This window comes from Sebastes umbrosus, chromosome 23 (genome assembly GCF_015220745.1).
Source record: "Sebastes umbrosus isolate fSebUmb1 chromosome 23, fSebUmb1.pri, whole genome shotgun sequence".
NCBI classification, from domain to species: domain Eukaryota; kingdom Metazoa; phylum Chordata; class Actinopteri; order Perciformes; family Sebastidae; genus Sebastes; species Sebastes umbrosus.
This window is the reverse complement of record NC_051291.1, coordinates 20169707-20194961: the sequence shown is the minus strand read 5'-3', so window position 1 is coordinate 20194961 and position 25255 is coordinate 20169707. Positions and strand designations below refer to the sequence as shown.

The window sequence follows — 25255 nt, the reverse complement described above, 5'->3', positions numbered from 1 at the left end:
AAACATTTTGACTTTTTACTTCATAAAATGAACATTTTGAGTTTTGATAACATCTTTCATGATAACACTGCGACTGTTTTTCATAACGTCGCCACACTTTTCGTATAAATCCACAAAAATAAAAGCAGATATTTAATGACGTACTAGCTCAGCTGAGCGGTTTCATAAGAACATAAAATACATCTTTCAGATCAATATATTGATCAATAAGCACCAGAGACAATAGAATATACAACAAAGTAGACAAAATATGAACATGATTCAGGTTTTACTTTTCAAATCAAAACTACATATTTACTGTTTTGAGGAAAAAGGCAAATAACACATTATTATTATTATTAGTGTGAGTTTCATTCATTCATCACTGAGGTCAGTCTGATTAAAAAACATCATGTGTTCAGATTCACGTGAAATGTTTGATCACAACAACACGTTCAACCTGAAACACTTTATTCTCCGTTAGGAACACAGGAAAGATGTCAGCGTGTACTAACATGTACTCAATATGTACTCTGTGTGTACTCTGTGTGTACCAACGTGTACTCTGCGTGCACTCAACGTGTACTCAGTAGGTACTCTGTGTGTGCTCTGTGTGTACTCAGTGTGTACTCTGTGTACTCAGCATGTACTCTGTGTACTCAACGTGTACTGAGCAGCGTCCGCAGGTCTCCGGGCAGCGAGCTGATGATGCCGTTGATAAAAGCGTCTAGTTTCTCTAAAACGCCGTCCTTCACCTGCAGCTGCTGCCGGCGAGCTTTAATCTGAAAAACAGCAGCAGTCAAAAACACACTTCCTGTTTAACACACATGTAAAACACGTCCTCATAGATATATACAGTATAGTACTATAATGTAGTACTATAGATATAGTAATATAATAGTAGTATTAGTAGTAGTAGATAGTATATAGTACTATAATGCAGTACTATAGATATAATAATATAATAGTAGTAGTAGTAGTAGATTGATATAGTAATATAATGTAGTATATTGAGTTAGTGATTCTCACCAGTTTCTCTCTGAGCTTCAGAATCAAGTCGACGATTTCAACCTCAGACTTGTCTTTAGTCCAACTCATCAGGTCCTGAGAGGCAGAACTCAGGGTTAGAAGGTCCACATGTTGACATCCTGACAGATGTTGACATCCTGACAGATGTTGACAGTAGGCTAACATGTTTACAGTGATCCGGATGTTTACAGTAGTGTAACAGATGTTTACAATCTGACAGATGTTGACAGTAGTCTAACAGATGTTTACAGTGATCCAGATGTTGACAGTAGTCTAACAGATGTTGCCAGTGATCCAGATGTTGCCATTGATCCAGATGTTTAAGGTAGTCCCTACAGATGTTGCCAGTGATCCAGATGTTTACGGTAGTACTAGTTTTACATATGTTGCCAGCAGTGGCGGCTGGTGGATTTTTTTTTGGGTAGGGCCAATCAATTTCAACAAACATCCTAGTACGATTCAATGCAAAAAAAAGGTATCAAAAACGCATTACTACTTTGCAGTTACATTTCTATCATTTATTCCAACACTGACATAAGGACATCTTATTCATACAATTCAATTCCCCTCATGACGGCAGCCCCGTCGTACGCCTGGGCAATAAGTTTGTCTGTTTGTCCGGGTGGGAGTATGGTGCTCAGCCTCTCCATAAGCGCTGTAGCGATGGTGTCAGCGGTCGCGTTCTGGATGGTGATGTACTCGAAGAACCGCTCTTGTACATTACCGCTAGCATCTATGTAGCGTAGCACGAGCACCAGCTGGCAGTGGGTGGAAATGTCCGTCGTCTCGTCCGCTTGAATGGCGATAAAATCCGCGTTTTTGACTTCCTCCAGAATGTAATCCCTTACAACCGACAGCATGCAGTCCAGCAGCTCGTTCTGTACCGTCTTCGACGTGCCTTTGAAAACGCTGGCTGTCTCGAGGTGCTCCTCCAGCACACTGTCGAGGGACGCTACAAAGTCCACAAGTCCCTTGAACACGCCGGGGTTGTCCGAGGAGTCAGTCTCGTCATGCCCACGCAAGGCTAACTCAAAAGCCCCGCAAAACTTGACACAATCAATTATTTTTGATAAAATGTGCCGGTTTTTATCCACCTCCTCATTGTGCTTCTTTACCGCAAGCCTGTGTCCTTCGTCCAGCTGCATTGCAATGTTCACTCTGCCTAGCATAGCTAGCTTCACGGAGTTATCTATGTGCATCCTGGTGTTCTCGTGTTTTCTTATTTTTTCAGACAAGTGTTTCATGTCTCTTACTCCCGTCTCTGCCCATGCTGAATCTGACCCTGTCGACTTAAAAAGCACGCATGGGAAGCAAAATACAGCATTAGCTTGACTGCATCCAGCTAGCCAGGCCTTCCTCGCGTACCAGTCTTTACAGAAGCTCCGCATGTGTGGCTTGCCTTGTACGCCGGTCTGTTGTTTTATGCTGAGTCCAGGAGGTTGATCTGGGCCCAGTTGTTTCACCAGGAGTTTCTCCGCCAAAGTCCTTCTCTCAAACGGGTCTTGGAGGAGAGATTTGATCGAGTTAGGGTTGAGTCTTGCAAGAGTAGCGCTACTAGTGCTTGGCTGTTCCATTGTCAAGATCACGCGAGAACTGACATGAGCCCTGACGAGAACAGAGAGAGACACACGTGAACGTGAACGTGAACGTGCGCCATGGGCCAAATCAGTTTGGCCCCCCCGGAAGTCTTTTTTACGGCGCTGATTGGATGAATTGTATGTCATTCATGCTTGTAATCATATATCTTTAATCAGTGATTGGCTGTACTGCTTATTAGACCCGCCTTCCTTGGGCCAAATCCATTTGGCCCCAGAAAGTGCATGTGAGCAGCTGAGAGGTGCACTAGCAGAGAGTTCAAGGAGGAAAGCAGATATTTGGCGCAGTTATCCTATTTTACAAATATTACGGGTATATTCCATAGGTCAAAAACACACATATTGACAATTTTTATAATTTTTATAATTTTTATAATTAATAATTTTATAATTTTTTTTTTTTTTTTGGTGGCTCAAGGTGGGTGGGGCCAGGCCCCGTGGCCCTCTATTGGCCGGCCGCCACTGGTTGCCAGTGATCCAGATGTTGAGAGTAGTCTAACAGTTGTTGACAGTGATCCAGATGTTGCCAGTAGTCTAACAGATGTTTACAGTCATCCAGCTGTTTACAGTAGTCTAACAGATGTTGCCAGTGATCCAGATGTTGCCAGTTGTCTAACAGATGTTTACAGTGATCCAGATGTTGCCAGTAGTCTAACAGATGTTGCCAGTGATCCAGCTGTTTACAGTAGTCCAACAGATGTTTACAGTGATCCAGATGTTTACAGTAGTCTAACAGATGTTTACAGTGATCCAGATATTAACAGTAGTCTAACAGATGTTGCCAGAGATCCAGATGTTTACAGTAGTCTAACAGATGTTGCCAGAGATCCAGATGTTTACAGTAGTATAACAGATGTGTGTTGCTGAAGTAAACTCACGGCGTCACTGATGACCTCCAGGTGAAGACTCTCCAGTTTCTGTGTCATCTCTTTGTGTCGATGACGATACCATCCGTCAAAGTTCGGACACCTGAAGAACTTCCTGTTACAAGATCAAACAAGGTGAATGTAAAAACTATTCTCAAAGTTCCGACTTTATTGTCAACGTTACGACTTCATTGTCAACATTACGACTATATTTTCAAAATTAAACAAAAGTTACAACTTTATTCTCAAAGTTATGAAGATGGGCATCTAAAAGGTGAACATGAAGAAGACAGAAAAAACTAAAGAATATAAAACCAACTAAAGACACAAGGTGACTTTCTTCTCGTATACACCCAGAGGACACCTGAGTGACTCACCTGTACAGTCCCATCCAATCACCTTTGAGCACCGAGGTGAGCTGAGGCCCGGTGTGGTCCAGAGTGGATATGAACTCGTCCTGACTGAAGGGTCGAATCTGAGGAGGAGTCTGAACACACAAACACATCAACACACTGATGACATCACTGTGAGGTCGTCACTGTGAGGTCATCATCGATGATCCACTTCCTGTTTACCTTCCACGGTGTCACTGATCTCTGCAGAGGCATCAGGCTCGCCATGTACCGCTCCTGACAGACAAGACACAGGGTTTAAACTCGACACACAGTTTTCTGCTTTCTGATTGGACAACCTGGATTTAATAATTCAGGAACTTTAATTTTGAAAGTCAAACAGTTTCCTGTTTCTACTCATATGTTGATGAAACCTGCTTCGTCTTCTCTTCCTGCACAGATGAGTTTAACTTTAATGCTTCAAGTCAGATGTTTGTTTGTATTTTAGGTGTTTTATAATAATAACAACCTTCAGGAACTTTATTTTGAAAGTCAAAGCTTTTCCTGTTTCTACTCCTATGTTGATGAAATCAGCTTCTTCTACTCTTCCTGCACAGATGAGTTTAACTTTAATGCTTCATGTGTATTTATCAAACACTCCCAGAGAACAGCAAGAGATATTTTCAATATTGATTATTCTGCTTTGCCTATTCATTTTCTTTCGATCAACTAATTGATTAATCATCGCAGCTCAAATCACTCACACAGTGACTCATGTGTGAACAGGCCTTTCTGTTGTCACATTTAATTAACTCTGAATTAAATTACATTAATTAATGAACTAATAAAGTGAAACCAACAGAAGTGTGTCTATAGAGAGGTCAAACGGAGGACAGGAAGTGCGGTGTCGGGTGGAGGCGTTGCAGCGATGTGATTGGCTGTTTGCTCACCAGCGGGATGATGAAGCTCTGGGTGAGCTCTAACAGGTGTCGCCTCAAGATGGCGCTCTGAACCTCCGACGGTCTCTTCCTCTGAATCCCCTGAAGACACACAGACGCCAATGTTTCAGCATCAATCGTCTTCAGATCAATAAATCCTGACTGATCAATAAATCCTGACTGATCAATAAATCTTGACCGATCAATAAATCCCGACTGATCAATAAATACTGACCGACTGATCAATAAATCCCAACTGATCAATAAATACTGACTGATCAATAAATACTGACCGACTGATCAATAAATACTGACTGATCAATACACATCGTCCATGTTTTCACCTTCAACAGTCTTTTAATCAGAATCTTGTCTTTGTGGAGAAACGTCCTGAACGCCGTGTAGATCCCTGCAGACAGGAAGTCAACATGTATTAATATTAATATTACTCTTAATATTATTATTATTATTTACAATAATAATAATAATAATAATAATAATAATAATATGAATGCAGGTGAATAAAGACTCTGGTGTTACCTGGTTTAGTGTCCAGCGTCTTCAGTTTGGACAGTTTCTTCACCTTCACCTGTTTCGGTAAATCACCTGACAGAGAGATCAGATTATTATTAACAGTAATAATAATAACAATGATATTAATAATTAATAAAAAACTAGATCATTTATAAAACTAAATATGTTTTGATTGATTAAATTTGGATTCATGTGAATTTAAAACAACCAAGAAAAAGAAAGGCTTAAATAAAAAGAAAAGAAGAAGAAGAAGAAGAAGAAAAAGAGAAGAAGAAGAGAAGAAGAAAGAAGAAGAAAAATAAAGGATTAAATAAAAAGAGAAGAAGAAGAAGAAGAAAAAGAAGAAGAAGAAGCAAAGTGATCTTGGTCTACCCGCCATCTTGGTTTCTCCCAGCCGGACGATGTGAGGCCAGTTCTGAAAAGTCTTGATGAAGAACGGATTGGTGACTCCCAGAACCACGTTAGGCCTGGACAGGTGAAACAGAGACAGGTGAGACAGAGACAGGTACACAGACAGGTGAAACAGAGACAGGTGAGACAGAGACAGGTACACAGACAGGTGAGACAGGTGAGACAGGTGAGACAAGGACAGGTGAGACAGGTACACAGACAGGTGAGACAAGGAGAGGTGAGACAGTTACACAGACAGGTGAGACAGGGGCAGACAGGTGAGACAGAGGCAGGTGAGATAGGGACAGGTGAGACAGGTACACATGCAGGTGAAAAAGAGACAGGTGAGACAGAAACAGGTACACAAGACAGGTGAGACAGGTTCACAGACAGGTGAGACAGAGACAGGTACAGGTACTGACGGGGCCTGGGTCCTGGTGGTGTACTCTCTGAACTCGCTGTCGTGGATGGTGAAATATGGACGGAAGTCACAGCAGAACTTCAGAGGACTGATGGAGCTGAGAGAGGACACACTGTTACCATGGCAACAACACAAATGCTGCTTTCTGATTGGCTGTTCAGCTATAGCTAGTTCACAAACACTGCTTTCTGATTGGCTGGTCAGTTATAGCTAGTTCACAAACACTGCTTTCTGATTGGCTGGTCAGGTACACCTAACCGATAGCGTGGTGTGAACAGTGAAAGCCTCGTAGTGTGAAGTAGGCGTTACCTAACCAGAGCCAGCACGGTTTCCGAGGAGACCGTGGGAGACGGCGCCATGACGACCACTGGTTCCCCGAGCAACATGAGCTCCCAGAGCATCTGCATGTGGATCAGGACCGACTGGAAACACCTGAGAGAGGTCAAAGGTCATATTAAACTGACAGAAAGGAGAATATGTGAATGTTTAATTATAGATTACTGATCAATAATAACGTTCCCCCCGGTGGCGCCCCCCGGCTGCAACTCCATGCGTAACGCAGCAAGGCTGCTCGCTTATAATAATAATAATAATAGTAATACTTGAAGAGGTCCAGCTCGTGGATGGTGGGCAGCAGAGTCGGAGCCGGCAGGAGGTTCTGAGGAATTCAAACAAATCAAACTTCATTGATCATTCCCACTTTGTGTTGTTAATAAAGGGTCCCTCTCTCTTCCAGACCTCTTTAGCAGTCTGTCTGACTGGACTTCCTGGTTTGTCTGTTTTTGAAGGAATCCGGACCTGAAAAATAATAAGAATAAAAACAGATTCATGAAAACAACAAACAGTCAACTTCAAATAGAATGAACTATTAATAATTAACTAAATAATAATAATAATAATAATAACAACTTCAAATAGAAAAGTAACTTCAGTGGAAGATAGAAAGATACAACTACAGAGTTTACAAACTGTTGAAGAATACACTTTTTATCTTGGCCATATCATATTATTAGATTATACCATATTATTATTAGTTAGGGGGCCTCACCTGTATGACCCCGCCCCTTCCTCACACATGACACCACGCCCCATCATATGTAAGACCACGCCCCTCACCTGTATGACACCACCCCTTCCTCACCTATAAGACCACGCCCCTCACCTGTATGTCCCCACCCATCACCTGTATGACCCTTCCTCACCTATAACTCCACGCCCCTCACCTGTATGACCCCACCCATCACCTGTATGACCCCGCCCCTTCCTCACAAATAACACAACACCCGCCTTAATAGGTAAAGCCACGCCCCTCACCTGTAAGACCACGCCCATCACAGGCAGGTTGAGGGTCAGTCCAGGTACAGGTGAAGGCCATTGGTCGATCTCGTTACACACTGTGAGGAAGGACGAGAGAAACACGAGTGATGTCATGATTACCGTTGTTCTGATTGGTCCAAGGTTATAAAAGTAAGCATGACATCATCACCTGCTTCCAGACAGGGCGCCTGTTTCTCAAAGAATTCGGGAGCAACGATCTGCAGCAGCGAGTGGAACAGGTGAGTGTATGGTAACCTGGATACCAACACCAGAGACTGAAACACACAGAGTCACTGCTGTCAGTCAACCAGGTTAACCAGGTATGAACAGGTGTGAACAGGTGTGAACAGGTTTGAACAGGTGTGAACAGGTGTGAACAGGTGTGAACAGGTGTGAACAGGTGTGAACAGGTGTGAACAGGTTTGAACAGGTTTGAACGGGTGACTCTGACCTTCTGAAAGTATCCTCTCTTCACAGAAACGTCCTTCACTTGTCTGAAATAGACGTAACCAAAGAAATGGGACACTTCAGTCTGTGGAGACAATAAGAGACAAACCGTAAATGTTTACAAGTTATACATATTTATGAATGTTCATAAGTGTTTATAAATGTTTAAGTTATACATATTTCTAAATGTTTCTAAATGTTTATGAATATTTAGTGTTTATAATGGTTTCTAAATGTCCATAAGTTATACATATTTAAAATGTTTAATGTTCCTAAATGTTTATGAATGTTTAGGGTTTATAATTGTTTATGAATATTTAGTGTTTATAAGGCTTTATAAATGATTATAACTTATACATTTTCATAAATGTTTAAAAATGTTTAATGTTTATAAATGTTTGTAAATGTTTATGAATGTTTAGTCTTTATAAGGGTTTTAAATGTTTATAAATGTTAAGTGTTTATAAATGTTTATGAATATTTATAAATGTTAGTGTTTATAAATGTTTTTACATGTTTATGAATGTTTAGTGTTTATAAATGTTTATAAATGTTAATAAATGTTAAGTGTTTATCAGCATGTATTATTATATACTTATACTAACTGCTTTTTGATTTGCTGACAGGCCCCTGACTGTGAGAGCTGTGATCACAAAGGATCAATATGATGAATCAGATGATCAATCAGATGATCAATCAGATGATCAATCAGATGATCAATCGTTTCAGACTGAGACGTCTAACGATCCATTAAAGTGTCACAGGGTGTCTCACCTGAAGGGTGGCGGGGGCGTCTCTGTTGTAAACGTCTTCTCTGAACCTCGAAACTCTGCGACCCACGGACTGACGTAACCTGAAGCTGAACACAGTGTCCCCAAGGCATCCTGGGAAATTGAGTAACATATGTGACCTTTAACCTCTGAGTCACACACAGCACCATACAGTGTTATCTGACCGCTGGACTTACCCGAGTACGAGTCAGGGAAGGCCAGGTAGCAGATGCTGGTTTTCTGACGACAAATCACAAACAATTAGGATCAATAACTACATATATATATACTGTATATACTGTTTATAAATATGCATACATATACATATAGAACCAACAGATACATACACAAATATGTTAAATCAAAAATTACCTCCTTCTCAGTGAGTTTCACGTCCTGGGGATACACCAGCTGAAAACACCAAAAACAGAAAGAATCAACTCACACCAAACTCCATTTAGAAATCTGCTGATTCAGTGTATCGCTGCCTGTCCAGACTGTTAAATGTCACAACTCCTCAAAATATAATATGATGTTCAACAAATCTTCATTTCAACAGCTGCTCTTCCCAGAAAATCTAAACTAAAAAACGCGATCCCTCTTTTATTCCAACAATCATCTGATTGATTTAACAGCAGGATGTTTGTTTTTTTTAAATTAAGTTCAAATTCACAAATGTTGGATACATATGTGACACATGTAATGTACCGAATTCAACAGCAGACTCTCATCATTATTTCTATCTAATGAATCATTTTAAGAAGGGTGAATCTCCCAAAATGAAAAGCAAATTTTAAGAATTGTCAGTTTTTCAAATAGAGTCTGGTACGAGCGGCACCAACACAATGAGTAACCGCGGGATCTGGGGGAATAAAGTCACTGAGCTTTGTTAAAGGGACTGTTTGTAACTTTTTAAGTGTATAAATCTACCGGGTCGGGATCCCATGCGCGCTCGCGTGTGGCCGGAGTCTCTGCTCCGCTGCCTGCTTGCCTTCACTCACACATTGCGCGCGTTCTCGCTGTCTCGCTCCACCTCTACACGTGTATGCGCGCACACTACACACTGCAGAAGAGTTAGTTTAGCTCTGAGAATATCTAGTGAATGTACAGTGGACGTTTGTACAGAAATAACTGCTGCAGCTCCTCCAGACCAACAGAGGTTTCCTGTGTCTTGTGAAGTGACGGCGCTCCGCAGCGAGAAACGTTATCGTGTCCGACCGGGTGCCGGTGTCTCCCTCCGGGCGCAGTCAGAGACGATAACGTTTCTCTTCCTCCTCGTCTGATCAGCTAACATTACTGCCAAGCAGGTAAAATATAGAGTGATATTGTGGTTTTAGCTGACGTGTGTCGCCTCACTGTTTTGAGCGATGCTCATTCATCTCTATGTAGAGCGAGCACAAGCACGAGCCAGACGCTGACTTTCGTTGACTTAACGGCCACAGGTGTCGCTGTTAACAAGGATTTCTGATTCTTACAAACAGTCCCTTTAAATAACTAATATGATACAAGCAACCTGACAGCTTTACATGCCAGCTATCACCAGCGGAAAGAACAGACTCGCACCAGATTCCATTTATAATTCTGCAAATTTAACACCTATGTGCCTTTTGTCCAGTTAGGGTTGAAGTTAAAATGTCACTTCATACCAGCGTTAACAAATCCTGAGGATAATGTTAACTTCGGCTTACAGATCACCAATTCAAAACCAGTCCTTTTGACAAAATCTCAACTTTTTGTTTAACGATTCCCCTTTTAATTCTCACAATAATCTGATCAGCGGCTGCAGGACATATTGAGAGTTTATTAATAATTATCTAATTTATAAATATTGTCTGGTGGACGAGATGCATGCCGAACTCAACAGTAGATCCTCATCAGTTCCTCAAGATGTAAATAATTATTTGATATGAGAATCTGCATTAGCCGAGGAGAGCAACAACAACAAACAGTCGGTTTGTGAACGGAGTCTGGTGCATCTGTCACCATGACAATAGAGCAGTGTCCGGCTCTAGTGCTTCAGCTGAATGATGCTACCCATGCTAACGTTGCTAAGCTACCGTTGCTCCGTACCTCGATGGCCTGACCGAGCTCCAGGTCGAAGGTAACGACACAGACGCACTCCAGCCAGGAGGAGAAGCGGGCCCACGGGCACCGGCTTCCACCGCCGTCCACCTCCTCATGGCGGGGAGAACCGGAGCCGTCAAAAGGGTTCATCACGACCGGATCACAGCTCCGCGACCTCCACCGTCCATCCTCCGGTCCTCCATCACATCATGGAACCAGAGACACGTCTAGTGCTGCTGCGGTCTAGCGGGACTACCGTGGAGCTGCTGCCTGTAGGAGGGGGAGACGCCTCTGGAGCCCCCTGGTGGACGGGAGAACACACTGCACCGGCCAACACTAACTCATTAATTAATGAATTAATGAATGAATGCATAAATAAATAAGTAAATATCTGAGTAAGCAAGTAATTAAATACATAGATAAATAAACAAATAAATAATAAATAAATAAACAAACAAAAATAAATAAATAAATATATAAATATATATAGGAATAAACAAATTAAAAAAATAAACAAATAATTAATACAACAAATACATCAATAAATAAAGGAATAAACACAAACAAATAATTAATTAATTAATTCATTCATTAATAAATAAATAAATAAACAAACAAACAAATGAATAAATAAATATGAGGGAGAGGAAACAATGTGATGGAATAAAATGATAAAAACACAGAGAAACACACAGGGAGGTAAAGATGTAAATTCAAGATAGATAGATAGATAGATAGATAGATAGATAGATAGATAGATAGATAGGTAGATAAATAGATAGGTGGATAGGTGGATAGGTGGATAGGTGGATAGGTAGATAGGTAGATAGATAGATAGATAGATAGATAGATAGATAGATAGGTAGGTGGATAGGTAGATAGGTAGATAGATAGATAGATAGATGTATACAATTAGAATATAAACAACTAATAACATGAAAACACACAAGCAGACAGCTTCAGATATCAGCAGCTTCTTCTTGCTGTCAGCAACATTCATCACACCTGAGCTTTGTTAATAAAATAATGACATCATCAGGTTTTCAGTCCAGAGGTCAGCTGGTTCTCATGAAGCTGCCGACAACAGGTGTGTGCTGATGTCATGATGAAATCATCGCGGTACGCTGGTTCTCAGGAAGCTGCCGACAGCAGCAGTGATGAAGTGAAGAGTAAATATTGAGACGTCCTTCATTCTGCAGACACAGAGACCTTCAGCTGATCATCAATCAATCTGACCTCACATCTGCTGAAGGGAACCCTGACCTCTGACCTCTGACTTCATTTACATGTCAACACTTCATGTTTTTATACACGGGTGTTTGAGACACTACCAGCTTTTTTAAGTCCAACCTTCAGACTGACTGACGGTATAAATAGAGTCAGAGGACGAGTGTCCTCCACTCTGACTGGATCACATGATGGAGGCTGTTCAGTCTGCCACTCTCCCTCTGATGGTGGTGATGGTGATGATGATGATGGTCTCTGCTGCTCCTTTTCCTCCTTCACTCAACAGGTGAGATGATTTAAATATTAACATCTGCTCAGAAGATCAAAGTAGAGAAAGGTTAATAGAGATAATGAAGTAAATGTGAGCCGTGATGATGATGATGATGATGATGATGATGATGTTGAAAATGTTTCCTGTCTATAGAGGTGATGATGTGAACACTGACAGATCTCAGCTGATGAACATCACAGAGGGAAACTCCACCAGGTGAGAGACCACAGACTCATATCTGATTATTAATATAAATTGGGAAAAAAAAGTTTGTAAACTTGTGTTTGGTGGATTATTTCTCTGTTGTTACAATGCTAATTGGAATTGTATTTTACATGGTTGAAAAACCTGTTTATTTACCTTCACAATGAAGTCCAACTTGTAAGGATCATACATTTGTGGGATGAGCAACACAACTGATTATGTGGGTAGCGGCCAAAAAAAATTTGACAAAATGCTCTTCCTTATATATAAGAATCTTCCTGTCTCCTGTTTGGTCTTCAGCTTCGAGTCTCGTCACCACGGCAATGACACGAAGGACAACATCACGAGGTCACAATAATACACACTATATATACACACACACACACAAACACACACAATGATACACAACTACACACGGACTGAGAATATGACACACATCATCGTTCTACCTGTTAAATGTCATTTTGTTACCTGATACTGAACTTCATTAGAAAAATCATCGATTTAACAAACTTCATTCTGTTGTTTCGTCCTCAGAAACGACACATTAGAGGTCACGTCAGAAGACCAGGAGGACGCGCTGCCCTTCAATACGTTCACGTACATTAGTTTTAATCACCTGTGGTCTCCGTCTTTAACTGTCTCACCTGTACCTGTCTCACCTGTGGTCTCCATCTTTACCTGTCTCACCTGTACCTGTCTCACCTGTGTTGTCCGTCTGTACCTGTCTCACCTGTGGTCTCCATCTTCACCTGTCTCACCTGTACCTGTCTCACCTGTGGTCTCCATCTTTACCTGTCTCACCTGCACCTGACTCACCTGTGTTGTCCATCTGTACCTGTCTCACCTGTACCTGTCCATCTTTACCTGTCTCACCTGTACCTGTCTCACCTGTGTTGTCCATCTGTACCTGTCTCACCTGTACCTGTCTCACCTGTGATCTCCATCTTTACCTATCTCACTTGTGATCTCCACCTGTACCTTTCTCACCTGTGTTGTCCATCTGTACCTGTCTCACCTGTGTTGTCCATCTTTACCTGTCTCACCTGCAGACTGAACCGACGGTGTTTCCTCGCCACCTGTCTCACAGCGAACCTCGGCGACTCCCTGCAGGTCGGGGACAAGACGGCCGGTAGCGCCACCACCGACAGCTTAGGCTTTGGAAAGAAGTAACAGGAAGCAGCTGTTATCATCATCATCATCATCATCATCATCATACCCACTTGATGTAGTGCCCATGTAGGGCCTCGTCTCCATGGTCACAAATGCCGAGGCTCATGGGTATTGTAGTATTTAGAACATGAACTGTGATGGTTGAATTTATACTTCAGTCACATTCAGAACTTCCATTAAAGAATCAGTTAGAACAAGAAAACTGAATAATTAGAAATACCCTACTGTACCAGTTCCTCCACAACCTGAAGCTCTGTGACTGGATGTCTGTTAGTGAAATGCACCCTGGGAGTTGTAGTTCACAGGTTTCTGTTTGAACAGGAGCCTGTTTGTATGTTTGTAGGAATCTGCCAATAAACAGCTTTTATCAAACACACTCTGTCTCTGTGTCATCGAATCTATAAAATATGAAGTTAATAAATACATAAACAACTCGCTCAATGTTCCTTCATTTATATATAAAGGAAATAGAGACTTTCATATACAAAGTAAATAAAGACTTTTATATATCTATATATATAAAGTAAATAAAGACTTTCATATATAAAGTAAATAAAGACTTTTATATATATAAAGTAAATAAAGATTTTTATATATAAAGTAAATAAAGACTTTCATATATAAAGTAAATAAAGACTTTTATATATAAAGTAAATAAAGACTTTCATATATAAAGTAAATAAAAACTTATATATAAAGGAAATAAAGACTTTCATATACAAAGTAAATAAAAACTTTTATATATAAAGTAAATAAAGACTTTTATATATAAAGTAAATAAAGACTTTCATATATAAAGTAAATAAAGACCTTTATATATAAAGTAAATAAAGACTTAAATATATAATGTTTTACAGAAGGAAGGATAGAGAGGAAATGAGAGCCCACACTGACGTCTGATTGTTGATGCAGACATCATTTAAACAGAAGGAATCAATGACGATAATCAATGAATTATTATTGAGGATAAATGTGTCTGCAGAAGCTTCATCGTCTGATTTCAAACTGTAGATAAATGTTGACTGAAAACATCAGCAGGCGTCTGATTGTTAGTGAATCGATCAGTTTATTCTGAGACGATCAATAACTACCACAGAAGAGGTTTAGAGTTTTCTGTCTGTCACCACGATAGTGTCACAACCGTGTTAGATCCAGTATATATATATACATATATATATATATGTATATATATAGTTTCCTCCTCTGTTGAAACATAATAAATACTGATATATCTGTTCTCCTGATGGCAGCAGCTCTTCACTATAAATGGAAAGTCATGTGATCACACATTACTGTCCTCACACCTCCTCCTACAACACATAAATAAATAAATAAAATAAATAAATGAAACCTTCTGTAGACGACAAACTGAGAACAACACAAACATTCAGGTTTAATTCTTCTGTGTTTTCTGATCAGAAAAGCTCATATATAGTATACACTATAAATATATATATACAGTATATGTGTGTGTGTTCTCATGGCTCCAGTATAATTATGGATTCTATTATTTAAATGAATCCACCAGGTTTTTATTGTTTTATAATTAAAAACAGTATGAATGTGAACGCAGATCTGAATGAATAATTCATGAGACTGAATAAAAGAACATTTCTGCTGCTTCCTCTCACGGATGTTAATGAGTTCATTAACATGTTGAGTGTTCAGACTCTCATCTTCACCATGAAGCTCAGTGAAGGTCTGAACCACCAACAGTAAGGTAACATGAGGTCAAAGGTCACTGTGAGTGTTGATAAACTCCTGGATCGGGAAGTTCTGCCCAATTCCCCGTCCAGCTTGTCCTACATTCAAAATCTGTCCAACTGAGGCAGCTACAAGGAATAGTTCAGTAAAATAAATCCCTGACCCATCATAGGCCCCCCCCCCCCACGGCTCCACAGTACCGAGCATCAATAGTCCAGCTGTCCAGCTCCCCGGATCACAGGAGAAACTACCGCCACCCGTATTCACCATGCCAACACTCGGACCGTTCCTCAGCTTCAAACGTATCTGAGTGGACCGTCGCTCGCTCGAGACACAGCGAAACATCCCTTTACACCACTGATGGAGGGGTCATGGGAGTTTGTCCATCCAGTCTACATGTGTGGACTTGGAGAAAGCTTACCAACGTGTCCCCTGTTAAACAGATGTTATACAGATGTCTGATCCTCCTCTCAACACGTCTTCTGTGTCTAAAAGTGGAATCACCATAACAACCAAAATCTCAGCAGGTAGAAACACCACAGAAGAAGAGCGAGATCAGAACAAAGAGAGAGAGAAAGGGAGGGTTACTACATCACTACTGACCGTCAGCCAATCACAGAACTGCAATACAGAGAGAGCGAAAGAGAGAGAGAGAGAGAGAGAGAGAGAGAGAGAGAGAGAGAGAGAGAGAGAGGAGGAGATACATAGAGGAGGAGACACAGAGAGGAGGTGAGACGGAGAGAGGAGATGATGATGGTGTTTGGATGTTGAATCTTTTTATATTTTTATATTCTTTTTATTTTATAGTCCAGAAGAAAAAAGTTTGTGTTAGTTCAGAGCAGAAGAGCCGATGAGGAGAAACAGGAGGAAGAGGAAGACACTGATGAAATAGGAGGAGAACCAGGAGGAGAACCAGGGGGAGATCCAGGAGGAGAACCGGGAGGAGGAAGACACTGATGAAATAGGAGGAAAACCAGGAGGAGAACCAGGGGGAGATCCAGGAGGAGAACCACGTACATACAGTCACGTACTATCACATACTTTTACGGATTTCACCAAACAACACCGCTAACATGCTCGACTTCCTGATCTATAAGAGAGCAGCAGGCTTTGCACCAATCAGCAGTCGGTTAGTTTTTAACATCACAGTGCTGTTGGGGACTATTTCCAGATAGTGGTTCTCTAGTGAGTCATGGTGGCAACAGGATGGTGAGTCAAAGTAAACTACATTTCCCTGTTTATTAGTGACCAGCAGACGTGATCATGATGAGTGAAGAACATGAACCCAGTCTACTGTCAACCTGCTGAGACCAGAACACCTGGGACAGGTGACACCAAGGTGAGACCTGAACACAACACTGTCCAAACCTACCAACACACTACACACCCCGACAGGACGCTTGCTGTGTCCAGATGTTGAGAGCACCCCAGCAGCTGTGTTCAGGGCCTCCATCATGGACAATGTGACAACTGACAGCCCTCCAGGTGAGGCGTACCTGCAGGACTACAACTACCTGGCCCTGGTCCTCGGTGTCCCCCTAATCCTGGTCATCATCCTGGGCAACGTCCTGGTGTGTCTGAGCGTGCTCACTGAGCGCTCCCTGAAAACCGCCACCAACTACTTCATCGTCAGCCTGTCGGTGGCCGACCTGCTACTGGCGTTGCTGGTGCTGCCGCTCTACGTCTACTCTGAGGTCAGTATTTATGAGGACGCTCTACGTCTACTCTGAGGTCAGTGTTTATGAGGACACTCTACGTCTACTCTACGTCTACTCTGAGGTCAGTGAATATGAGGACGCTCTACGTCTACTCTGAGGTCAGTGTTTATGAGGACACTCTACGTCTACTCTACGTCTACTCTGAGGTCAGTGAATATGAGGACGCTCTACGTCTACTCTGAGGTCAGTGTTTATGAAGACGCTCTACGTCTACTCTACGTCTACTCTGAGGTCTGTGAATATGAGGACGCTCTACGTCTACTCTGAGGTCAGTGTTTATGAAGACGCTCTACGTCTACTCTGAGGTCAGTGAATATGAGGACGCTCTACATCTACTCTGAGGTCAGTGTTTATAAGGACGCTCTACGTCTACTCTAAGGTCAGTGTTTATGAGGATGCTCTACGTCTACTCTAAGGTCAGTGTTTATGAGGATGCTCTACGTCTACGTCTACTCTAAGGTCAGTGTTTATGAGGACGCTCTACGTCTACTCTGAGGTCAGTGTTTATGAGGACGCTCTACGTCTACTCTAAGGTCAGTGTTTATGAGGACGCTCTATGTCTACTCTGAGGTCAGTGAATATGAGGACGCTCTACATTTACTCTGAGGTCAGTGTTTATGAGGACGCTCTACGTCTACTCTGAGGTCAGTGTTTATGAGGACGCTCTACGTCTACTCTAAGGTCAGTGTTTATGAGGACGCTCTATGTCTACTCTGAGGTCAGTGAATATGAGGACGCTCTACATCTACTCTGAGGTCAGTGTTTATGAGGACGCTCTACGTCTACTCTAAGGTCAGTGTTTATGAGGACGCTCTATGTCTACTCTGAGGTCAGTGAATATGAGGACGCTCTACATCTACTCTGAGGTCAGTGTTTATGAGGACGCTCTACGTCTACTCTGAGGTCAGTGTTTATGAGGACGCTCTATGTCTACTCCGAGGTCAGTGTTTATGAGGACGCTCTACGTCTACTCCGAGGTCAGTGTTTATGAGGACGCTCTACGTCTACTCTAAGGTCAGTGTTTATGAGGACGCTCTACGTCTACTCTGAGGTCAGTGTTTATGAGGACGCTCTACGTCTACTCTGAGGTCAGTGTTTATGAGGACGCTCTACGTCTACTCTGAGGTCAGTGTTTATGATGACGCTCTACGTCTACTCTGAGGTCAGTGTTTATGAGGACGCTCTACGTCTACTCTGAGGTCAGTGTTTATGAGGACGCTCTACGTCTACTCTACTCTACGACTACTCTATGTCTACTCTACGTTTACTCTGTCCCCTCTACTGTTGTTTAGTTTCTCGGCGGTATTTGGACATTGAGTACCTCCCTCTGTGATGCTCTGATGACCATGGACGTGATGCTGTGCACCGCCTCCATCCTCAACCTGTGTGCCATCAGCGTGGACAGGTGAGTCCACCTGTCCAACCCGTCTCTCTCAGGCCAAACCTGGGTCTAGAACTAATTAAAGACCACAGTTTGAGTCAGATTCACGCTGTGTTCAAAGTGTTGAGAACATGTAATGAAACAGCTGGTTAGAGACCAGAGAGCGGCTGAATTAAATCCTGATGGCTTCCTGAAAAATGAATCTAAAGATAAAGCAACACAACCACACCTTGAGGGAATGTTGTTGCAGCATAGGCCTGTTTAAGGACTAATATGCTTCCGAGATTATGAGACTGTGAAATTGATGAAACACATTTACTATGAAGGATTTAGCTGACTGTAGACCAGATTCAGTCTGGAAAACATCCAATGAGAACAAGCGAGATGTGAACCACCAGAACTGGTCACATGACTATTTAAATCAGGGTGTAAATATGAAATCAAGCATCTTTAATTTAAAAGGTACAAAATGTGAAGTTAGGAGCTAACGGTGCTAACTGCTCTAACAACAGCAACAGTGTTGACGCTGCTGTAACGGCGCCGCCAGTTGGGACGGCGCTCTCAGCTGTAACCGCCGTATGAGAGCGGTGCAGAGTGAAGACCAATGACAGACCAGAGAGTGAAGCCTTCATCCAATCAGGTGGAGGAAGGGCTCACCTGTCAATCATCTATAGCACAGTCTTAAGAGCAGACTATGGAGTTATGTATCAGAGCGTCCTGTTTGACGTCGTCTCACCTGCTTGTGTTGTGTTCAGGTACATCGCCGTGGTGGTCCCTCTGAAGTACAACAGGAACCAGTTCAGTGTCCGTCAGCTGGCGCTCATCGCTGCTACCTGGCTATTGTCTCTGGGCTTGGCGAGCCCGGTCATCTTCGGTCTGAACCAGGTGCCGGGTCGCGACCCCAGCGTGTGCAAACTGGAGAACGACCACTTTGTGGTGTACTCGTCCATCTGCTCTTTCTTCGTGCCGTGTCCCGTCATGCTCTTCTTGTATTATTGGATGTTTCGAGGCCTGAGGCGATGGAGCAGTCGCAGCCGATGTCAGGCCGGTCCAGCCGGTCGTCGAGCTCTCTCTTCACGTCTCGGCTTGGCTTTACGGCGAGCGAATGCGACGACGACCGGGAATCGAGAGAAGGTCACGTACGCCGTGCCGGCCAGGCTCAGCCCCACCTCTCCATCCACCGTCTCCACGACGACGCCCTCTGCGACTCTGGCGTCGGAGGAGCAGCGGGAGGGAACTATGGTCATGGCAGAGAGCGACCCGATGACGACGCAGATGGACAGCGTGTCGGACGGCGAGCCCACAAAGAGGAGGGAGAAAGGCCCGATGAAGACAAAGAGAGGAAGAAGAAACAGTAAGAGCAGCAGAGTCAGTGGCAGAGAACGGAAAGCGATGAAGGTCCTTCCAATCGTTGTCGGTGAGTATTAGCCATTCAATCAACCTTTATTCATACTGATAATGTACATTATCCCTTACATAGACACTTTCACAGTTTCTTTTAATTAACAAAAACGGCTCTGTTGTGGGTCTAAGAGTGATGCAGTTTGACAGGATATTTATGGTTGAGAGGATGTTTGTATGTTTGTTCTCGACACAAACTGTTTCTCAAGTTTTACAGTGTGAAGCTGTGATCCAGCAGTAAAAATAGAAATTGCTCCATACAGTCCTACCTCTAATCTACTGCTCCATACTGTCCACTAGCTGTTATATAACCTAGGAACATTTGAGCTGACAGCCAACAAATTATTTCTGATTTCTTATCAGTAACAGTGCGACTCAGTAAACCACTAACAGGTCAACTGAATGTTTGATTTGACTTCATGTTTTTGAGTGAAATGACTGTAAAACATCATCTGATGAAAAATGTTCATCCATCGAACATCAGCAAACACTGAGCCTGTTGTTTTGTCATTGATAGGGTTGTTCCGATACCGATACCAGAACCGGAAATGCTTCTACAAACAATATTATTACAAAGACTGTCAATCGATTCCAATATTTAATCGCGATTATTCGCAAATTAATCGCACATTTTTTCATCAGTTCAAAATGTACCTTAAAGGGAGATTTGTCAAGTATTTAATACTCTTATCAACATGAGAGTGGGCAAATATGCTGATTTATGTATGTATATATTTATTATTGTAAATCAATGAACAACACAAAACAATGACAAATATTGCCCAGAAACCCTCACAGGTACTGCATTTAACATGAAAAATATGCTCAAATCATTACATGGCAAACTGCAGCCCAACAGGCAATAACAGCTGTCAGTGTGTCAGTGTGCTGACTTGACTATGACTTGCCCAAAACTGCATGTGTATATCATAAAGTGGACATGTCTGTAAAGGGGAGACTTGTGGGTACCCATAGAACCCATTTTCATTCACATATCTGGAGGTCAAAGGTCAAGGGACCCCTTTGAAAATGGACATGACAGTTTTTCCTCGTTTAACCTCCTTCACTACAAGCTAGTATGACATGGTTGGTATCAATGGATTCATCAGGTTTTTCTAGTTTCATATGATACAAGTATCTTCACTCTAGCTTTAAAACTGAGCCCACTAACATTATTAACGCGTTAACTTTGACAGCCCTAATTATTACACCAACACTTATAATATACTTCTTTATGCAGATGATACAATCTTGTTACCGCCGCCAAGGCCGAAGGCCTAGGAAGGAGGTTATGTTTTCACCTGCGTTGGTTTGTTCGTTTGTTCGTTTGAAGGACTACTCCAAAAGACCGCAATGGATTTGAATTACATTTTTTGGAGGGGTGGGGTGTGGCACAATGAACAATCCATTAGATTTTGGTGGCGATCCGGATCATGATCCGGCTTCGGGAATTGTTTTTAATAACTCCGGTCAGCCTGCGCATTAACACCACAGTCTTTAGGACATGCGCAGTGTAACTGATGACGCGTCACCCAGCCTCCTTCCTTCTGCCAGCAGAGAGAGGGACAGAGAGACAGCGGAGGGTGGAGGGAGGGGGGACACCTGTAGATTCTGCGTTTTTTCCCATTAAACTCGTGAAATTACAGTTGAGTTTGAACAAAGCACACTTGGTGATTGATGGAAAGTGTAACGATGACGGTTTAGGTGAAGGTGAGTTTTACTTTGTTTCTGTCCAGTTTGAATGTAGTGTTTTACGATGCTCCGCATTATGCTCTCAACATAAACAAAAATACACGCGGATGATGGCGCAAGCTGCACGGAGAGAGGGGTGAGAGGGTGGGGGTGCATTTCTTCTCATTTTTGGTGCTCTCTGAGTGCCATTCTAGTATTTATAATGTTCTAACTTCTTGATTAGAGTCTAACTTTATATTTCAGATATCTATGTAGAAACTCAAATTGTGTTGAATGTTAATGTTAGTTAATTATTAGTTAATGTTAAGAAGTTGTCTTGAATCAGATCTCCTCAGTGACCTGAAGAAGAATAAAGTTCTTGTTAATGAAGAGGAATAAATATGACGATCTATCTGTGTCTCCAGGTGTGTTTCTGGCCTGTTGGACGCCTTTCTTCGTGGTCCATGTCACCAACGTGTTGTGCCAGTCATGTGACATCGGCCCCACCCTCATCTCCGTGGTAACGTGGCTCGGCTACGTCAACAGCGCCGTCAATCCGATTATCTACACCGTCTTCAACGTCGAGTTCAGAAACGTCTTTCACAAGCTGCTCTGCTGTCGGATATGAAACTAAAACTGGGTCCTGTTCACACCTGGCATCAACATGCATCCTGAATGATCCGGTCACAAATGGACAGCTGTACGTCAGTTCACACCTGGCATCAACATCAGTGATCCGATCACAATATCAGGGTATTTTCATATTGTCTAGCAGTAGTCAGATTACTGTCTGGCAGTAGTCAGATTACTGTCTGGCAGTAGTCAGATTCCCTTTTGGCAGTAGTCAGATTACTCTTATGTACAGGTTTATTAATGTTCTTTGATATCTGGGTATTTTCATGTTGATAGCAGTAGTCAGATTACTGTCTAGCAGTAGTCAGATTACTCTTATGTACAGGGTTATTACTGTTCTTTGATATCAGAGTATTGTCGTGTTGTTTTTTTAAAGATCAGTGTTGACGTATTTTTATTAGTTTTTACAGAAACGTTCATGAATATTTTTAAAAACAGAAAACTGAAATGTGTCCATGAGAGCAAACAGAAATATTGTGTTGAAGTTTATTAAAGAGGAAGTTGTTGTTTGTGGTATTTTGATGCGTGAAGTTCAATGATAAACAGATTTAATCATCAGATACAGTGACCTTACTGCTGAGGAGGACACACTTCACTGGTATATTGTACTTTTTACCGTACTACATGTACTTGTGCCGGTAACATATTTTATATTCAGTATGAAACCATGTCTCTTAATGATCACATTTAAATATTAATAAATGACTGCAGCAGATATATTAGCCTGATTTAAAATGTTTTCTTTGTCGACGTTCTCGTTTATTTACTGACTTCCAGTCAGGTGAGTCTGTGTGGGCGGAGCTCCCGTCCACCTGTCACTCACCTGCAGGACCTCTGAGGAAGCGACACATTCATCTCCTGCAGCATCCTCATCCTCTTTGTGTGCTCTAAACCACCATGGAAACCACATGCAGGTTACCACGGTAACAAGGAGCCCATACATCCTCCAGCTGCAGCGAGCAGTAAACACGTGTTCAGAAGTCCATCCAGAAAACGGATGATTTCATCATTATATCAGTCTGAAATGTTTTTATTTGACTTCAGTGATTAGTTTGTTTCAATGTTATAATTTTTTTAATATATTTTTACACATAATGTAAAACAGACATTGTGTCATGAAAACAATTAATTCATTATTCTGTAAAAAAATACCCTTCATATATACACTATATATATATATATACTGTATGTGTGTGTGAGAATCAAAGTCTGAATTCATTTTAAATATATATTAAAGCCTGGCTAAGTGAAATCTGATACTTACAGTTAAATCGAAGCGTTATTGACGTTACAGAGCTGTCCGTCAACGTCTGTTATGAATGTTGTCATCCCTACTGCATTGCATTGTGGGATATTTATGCCAACGTATAGTGTCCAGCGTTGTATACTCTTAATATTTCACCAGAAGTATTTAATTCATTTACCATCGGTTTCATACATACTAAAATATCTCACATACTTGTTTTAGCTACTGAATAGGATGTTAGTGTGGAATGTTTACTGTGTTTGGAGTGGACCCATAAAATGTTTCACACATTTTATTCAAGGTCCCATATTATAAAAAAGTGAGATTTTCATGTTTTATTTATTACAAAGCAGGCTTAAGTCCTATATAAATACTGTGAAAGTATTGAAACGCTAAATCCACAGGGAAATACACACAGCCCGTATTCAGAAACTCTGCATTTGAAACAAGCTGTCAGGATTTCTGTCCATTTGTCCATCCATCCATCTTCAACCGCTTATCCGGGATCGGGTCGCGGGGGCAACAGCTCCAGCAGGGGACCCCAAACTTCCCTTTCCCGGGCCACATTAACCAGCTCTGACTGGGGGATCCCGAGGCGTTCCCAGGCCAGAGTAGAGATATAATCTCTCCACCTAGTCCTGGGTCTTCCCCGTGGTCTCCTCCCAGCTGGTCGTGCCTGGAACACCTCCAAAGGGAGGCGCCCAGGGGGCATCCGTGCTAGATGCCCGAACCACCTCAACTGGCTCCTTTCGACGCAAAGGAGCAAGGACTCTACTCCGAGTCCCTCACGGATGACTGAGCTTCTTACCCTATCTCTAAGGGAGACGCCAGCCACCCTCCTGAGGAAACCAATTTCGGCCGCTTGCACCCGCGACCTCGTTCTTTTGGTCATGACCCAACCCTCATGACCATAGGTGAGAGTAGGAACGAAGATTTAACGGTAGATCGAGAGCTTTGCCTTCCGGCTCAGCTCTCTTTTCGTCACAACGGTGCGGTAAAGCGAATGCAATACCGCCCCTGCTGCTCCGATTCTCCGACCAATCTCACGTTCCATCGTCCCCTCACTCGCGAACAAGACCCCGAGGTACTTGAACTCCTTCACTTGGGGTAAGGACTCATTCCCTACCCGGGGTAGGCAATCCATCGGTTTCCTGCTGAGAACCATGCCTCAGATTTGGAGGTGCTGATCCTCATCCCGACCGCGTCACACTCGGCTTCGAACCGATCCAGTGAGTGCTGGAGGTCGCAGACCGATGATGCCAACAGGACCACATCATCTGCAAATAGCAGCGATGAGATCCTCAGCACACCGAACTGCAAACCCTCCTCCCCCCGACTACGCCTCGATATCCTGTCCATGAATATCACGAACAGGATTGGTGACAAAGCGCAGCCCTGGCGGAGGCCAACCCCCACCGGAAACGAGTCAGACTTGTTGCCGAGGATCCGAACACAGCTCTCGCTTTGGGCGTACAGGGATTGGATGGCCCTGAGAAGTGCCCCCCTCACCCCATACTCCCGCAGCACCCCCCACAGTATCTCCAGGGGGACCCGGTCATACGCCTTCTCCAAGTCCACAAAACACATGTAGACTGGATGGGCATACTCCCAGGCCCCCTCCAGGATCCTTGCGAGAGTGAAGAGCTGGTCCGTTGTTCCACGGCCAGGACAGAATCCGCATTGTTCCTCTTCGATCCGAGGTTCGACTATCGGCCGAACTCTCCTTTCCAGCACCTTGGAGTAGACTTTACCAGGGAGGCTGAGTAGTGTGATACCCCTGTAATTGGCACACACTCTCTGGTCCCCCTTTTTGAAAAGGGGAACCACCACCCCAGTCTGCCACTCCTTAGGCACTGTCACCGACCTCCACGCAGTGTTGAAGAGACGTGTCATCCACGACAGCCCCTCCACACCCAGAGCCTTCAGCATTTCTGGACGGATCTC

At 42.7% G+C, this 25255-nt stretch overlaps 2 protein-coding genes and 1 long non-coding RNA gene across 5 annotated transcripts; 2 read left to right on the top strand and 1 right to left on the bottom strand.

Moving 5' to 3' along the window:
- Positions 1-119: 119 nt before the first annotated feature.
- On the bottom strand, positions 120-10980 carry dennd6b (DENN/MADD domain containing 6B). 2 transcript variants are annotated; one of them, XM_037760593.1, is made up of 20 exons: positions 10689-10980; positions 8991-9029; positions 8816-8858; positions 8623-8732; positions 7853-7933; positions 7571-7676; positions 7399-7478; positions 6823-6882; positions 6687-6742; positions 6394-6516; positions 6086-6181; positions 5646-5740; positions 5280-5345; positions 5084-5148; positions 4752-4841; positions 4045-4098; positions 3847-3956; positions 3482-3584; positions 1009-1083; positions 120-761 (listed from the first exon to the last, which is right to left on the bottom strand). In XM_037760593.1, the coding sequence occupies exons 1-20, from the start codon at positions 10830-10832 to the stop codon at positions 639-641; spliced, it is 1719 nt and encodes a 572-aa protein (XP_037616521.1). In that variant the 5' UTR covers positions 10833-10980; the 3' UTR covers positions 120-638. The 2 variants fall into 2 exon arrangements, with proteins under 2 accessions (XP_037616521.1, XP_037616522.1); XM_037760594.1 differs by lacking the exon at positions 7853-7933.
- LOC119482750 lies at positions 10941-13931 on the top strand. Of its 2 annotated transcripts, XR_005205525.1 has the most exons (5): positions 10941-11085; positions 11722-12195; positions 12334-12396; positions 12685-12984; positions 13437-13931. It is a non-coding gene; the product is annotated as an uncharacterized LOC119482750 (long non-coding RNA). The 2 variants fall into 2 exon arrangements; XR_005205524.1 differs by lacking the exon at positions 10941-11085 and having other exon boundaries at positions 11532-12195.
- A 2040-nt stretch (positions 13932-15971) lies between these two features.
- On the top strand, positions 15972-22781 carry drd4-rs (dopamine receptor D4 related sequence). The gene is made up of 4 exons (XM_037759939.1): positions 15972-16955; positions 18272-18384; positions 19116-19777; positions 21858-22781. Exons 1-4 carry the CDS (start codon positions 16716-16718, stop codon positions 22058-22060), a joined length of 1218 nt encoding a protein of 405 aa, XP_037615867.1. The 5' UTR covers positions 15972-16715; the 3' UTR covers positions 22061-22781.
- The last annotated feature ends 2474 nt before the right edge of the window (positions 22782-25255 follow it).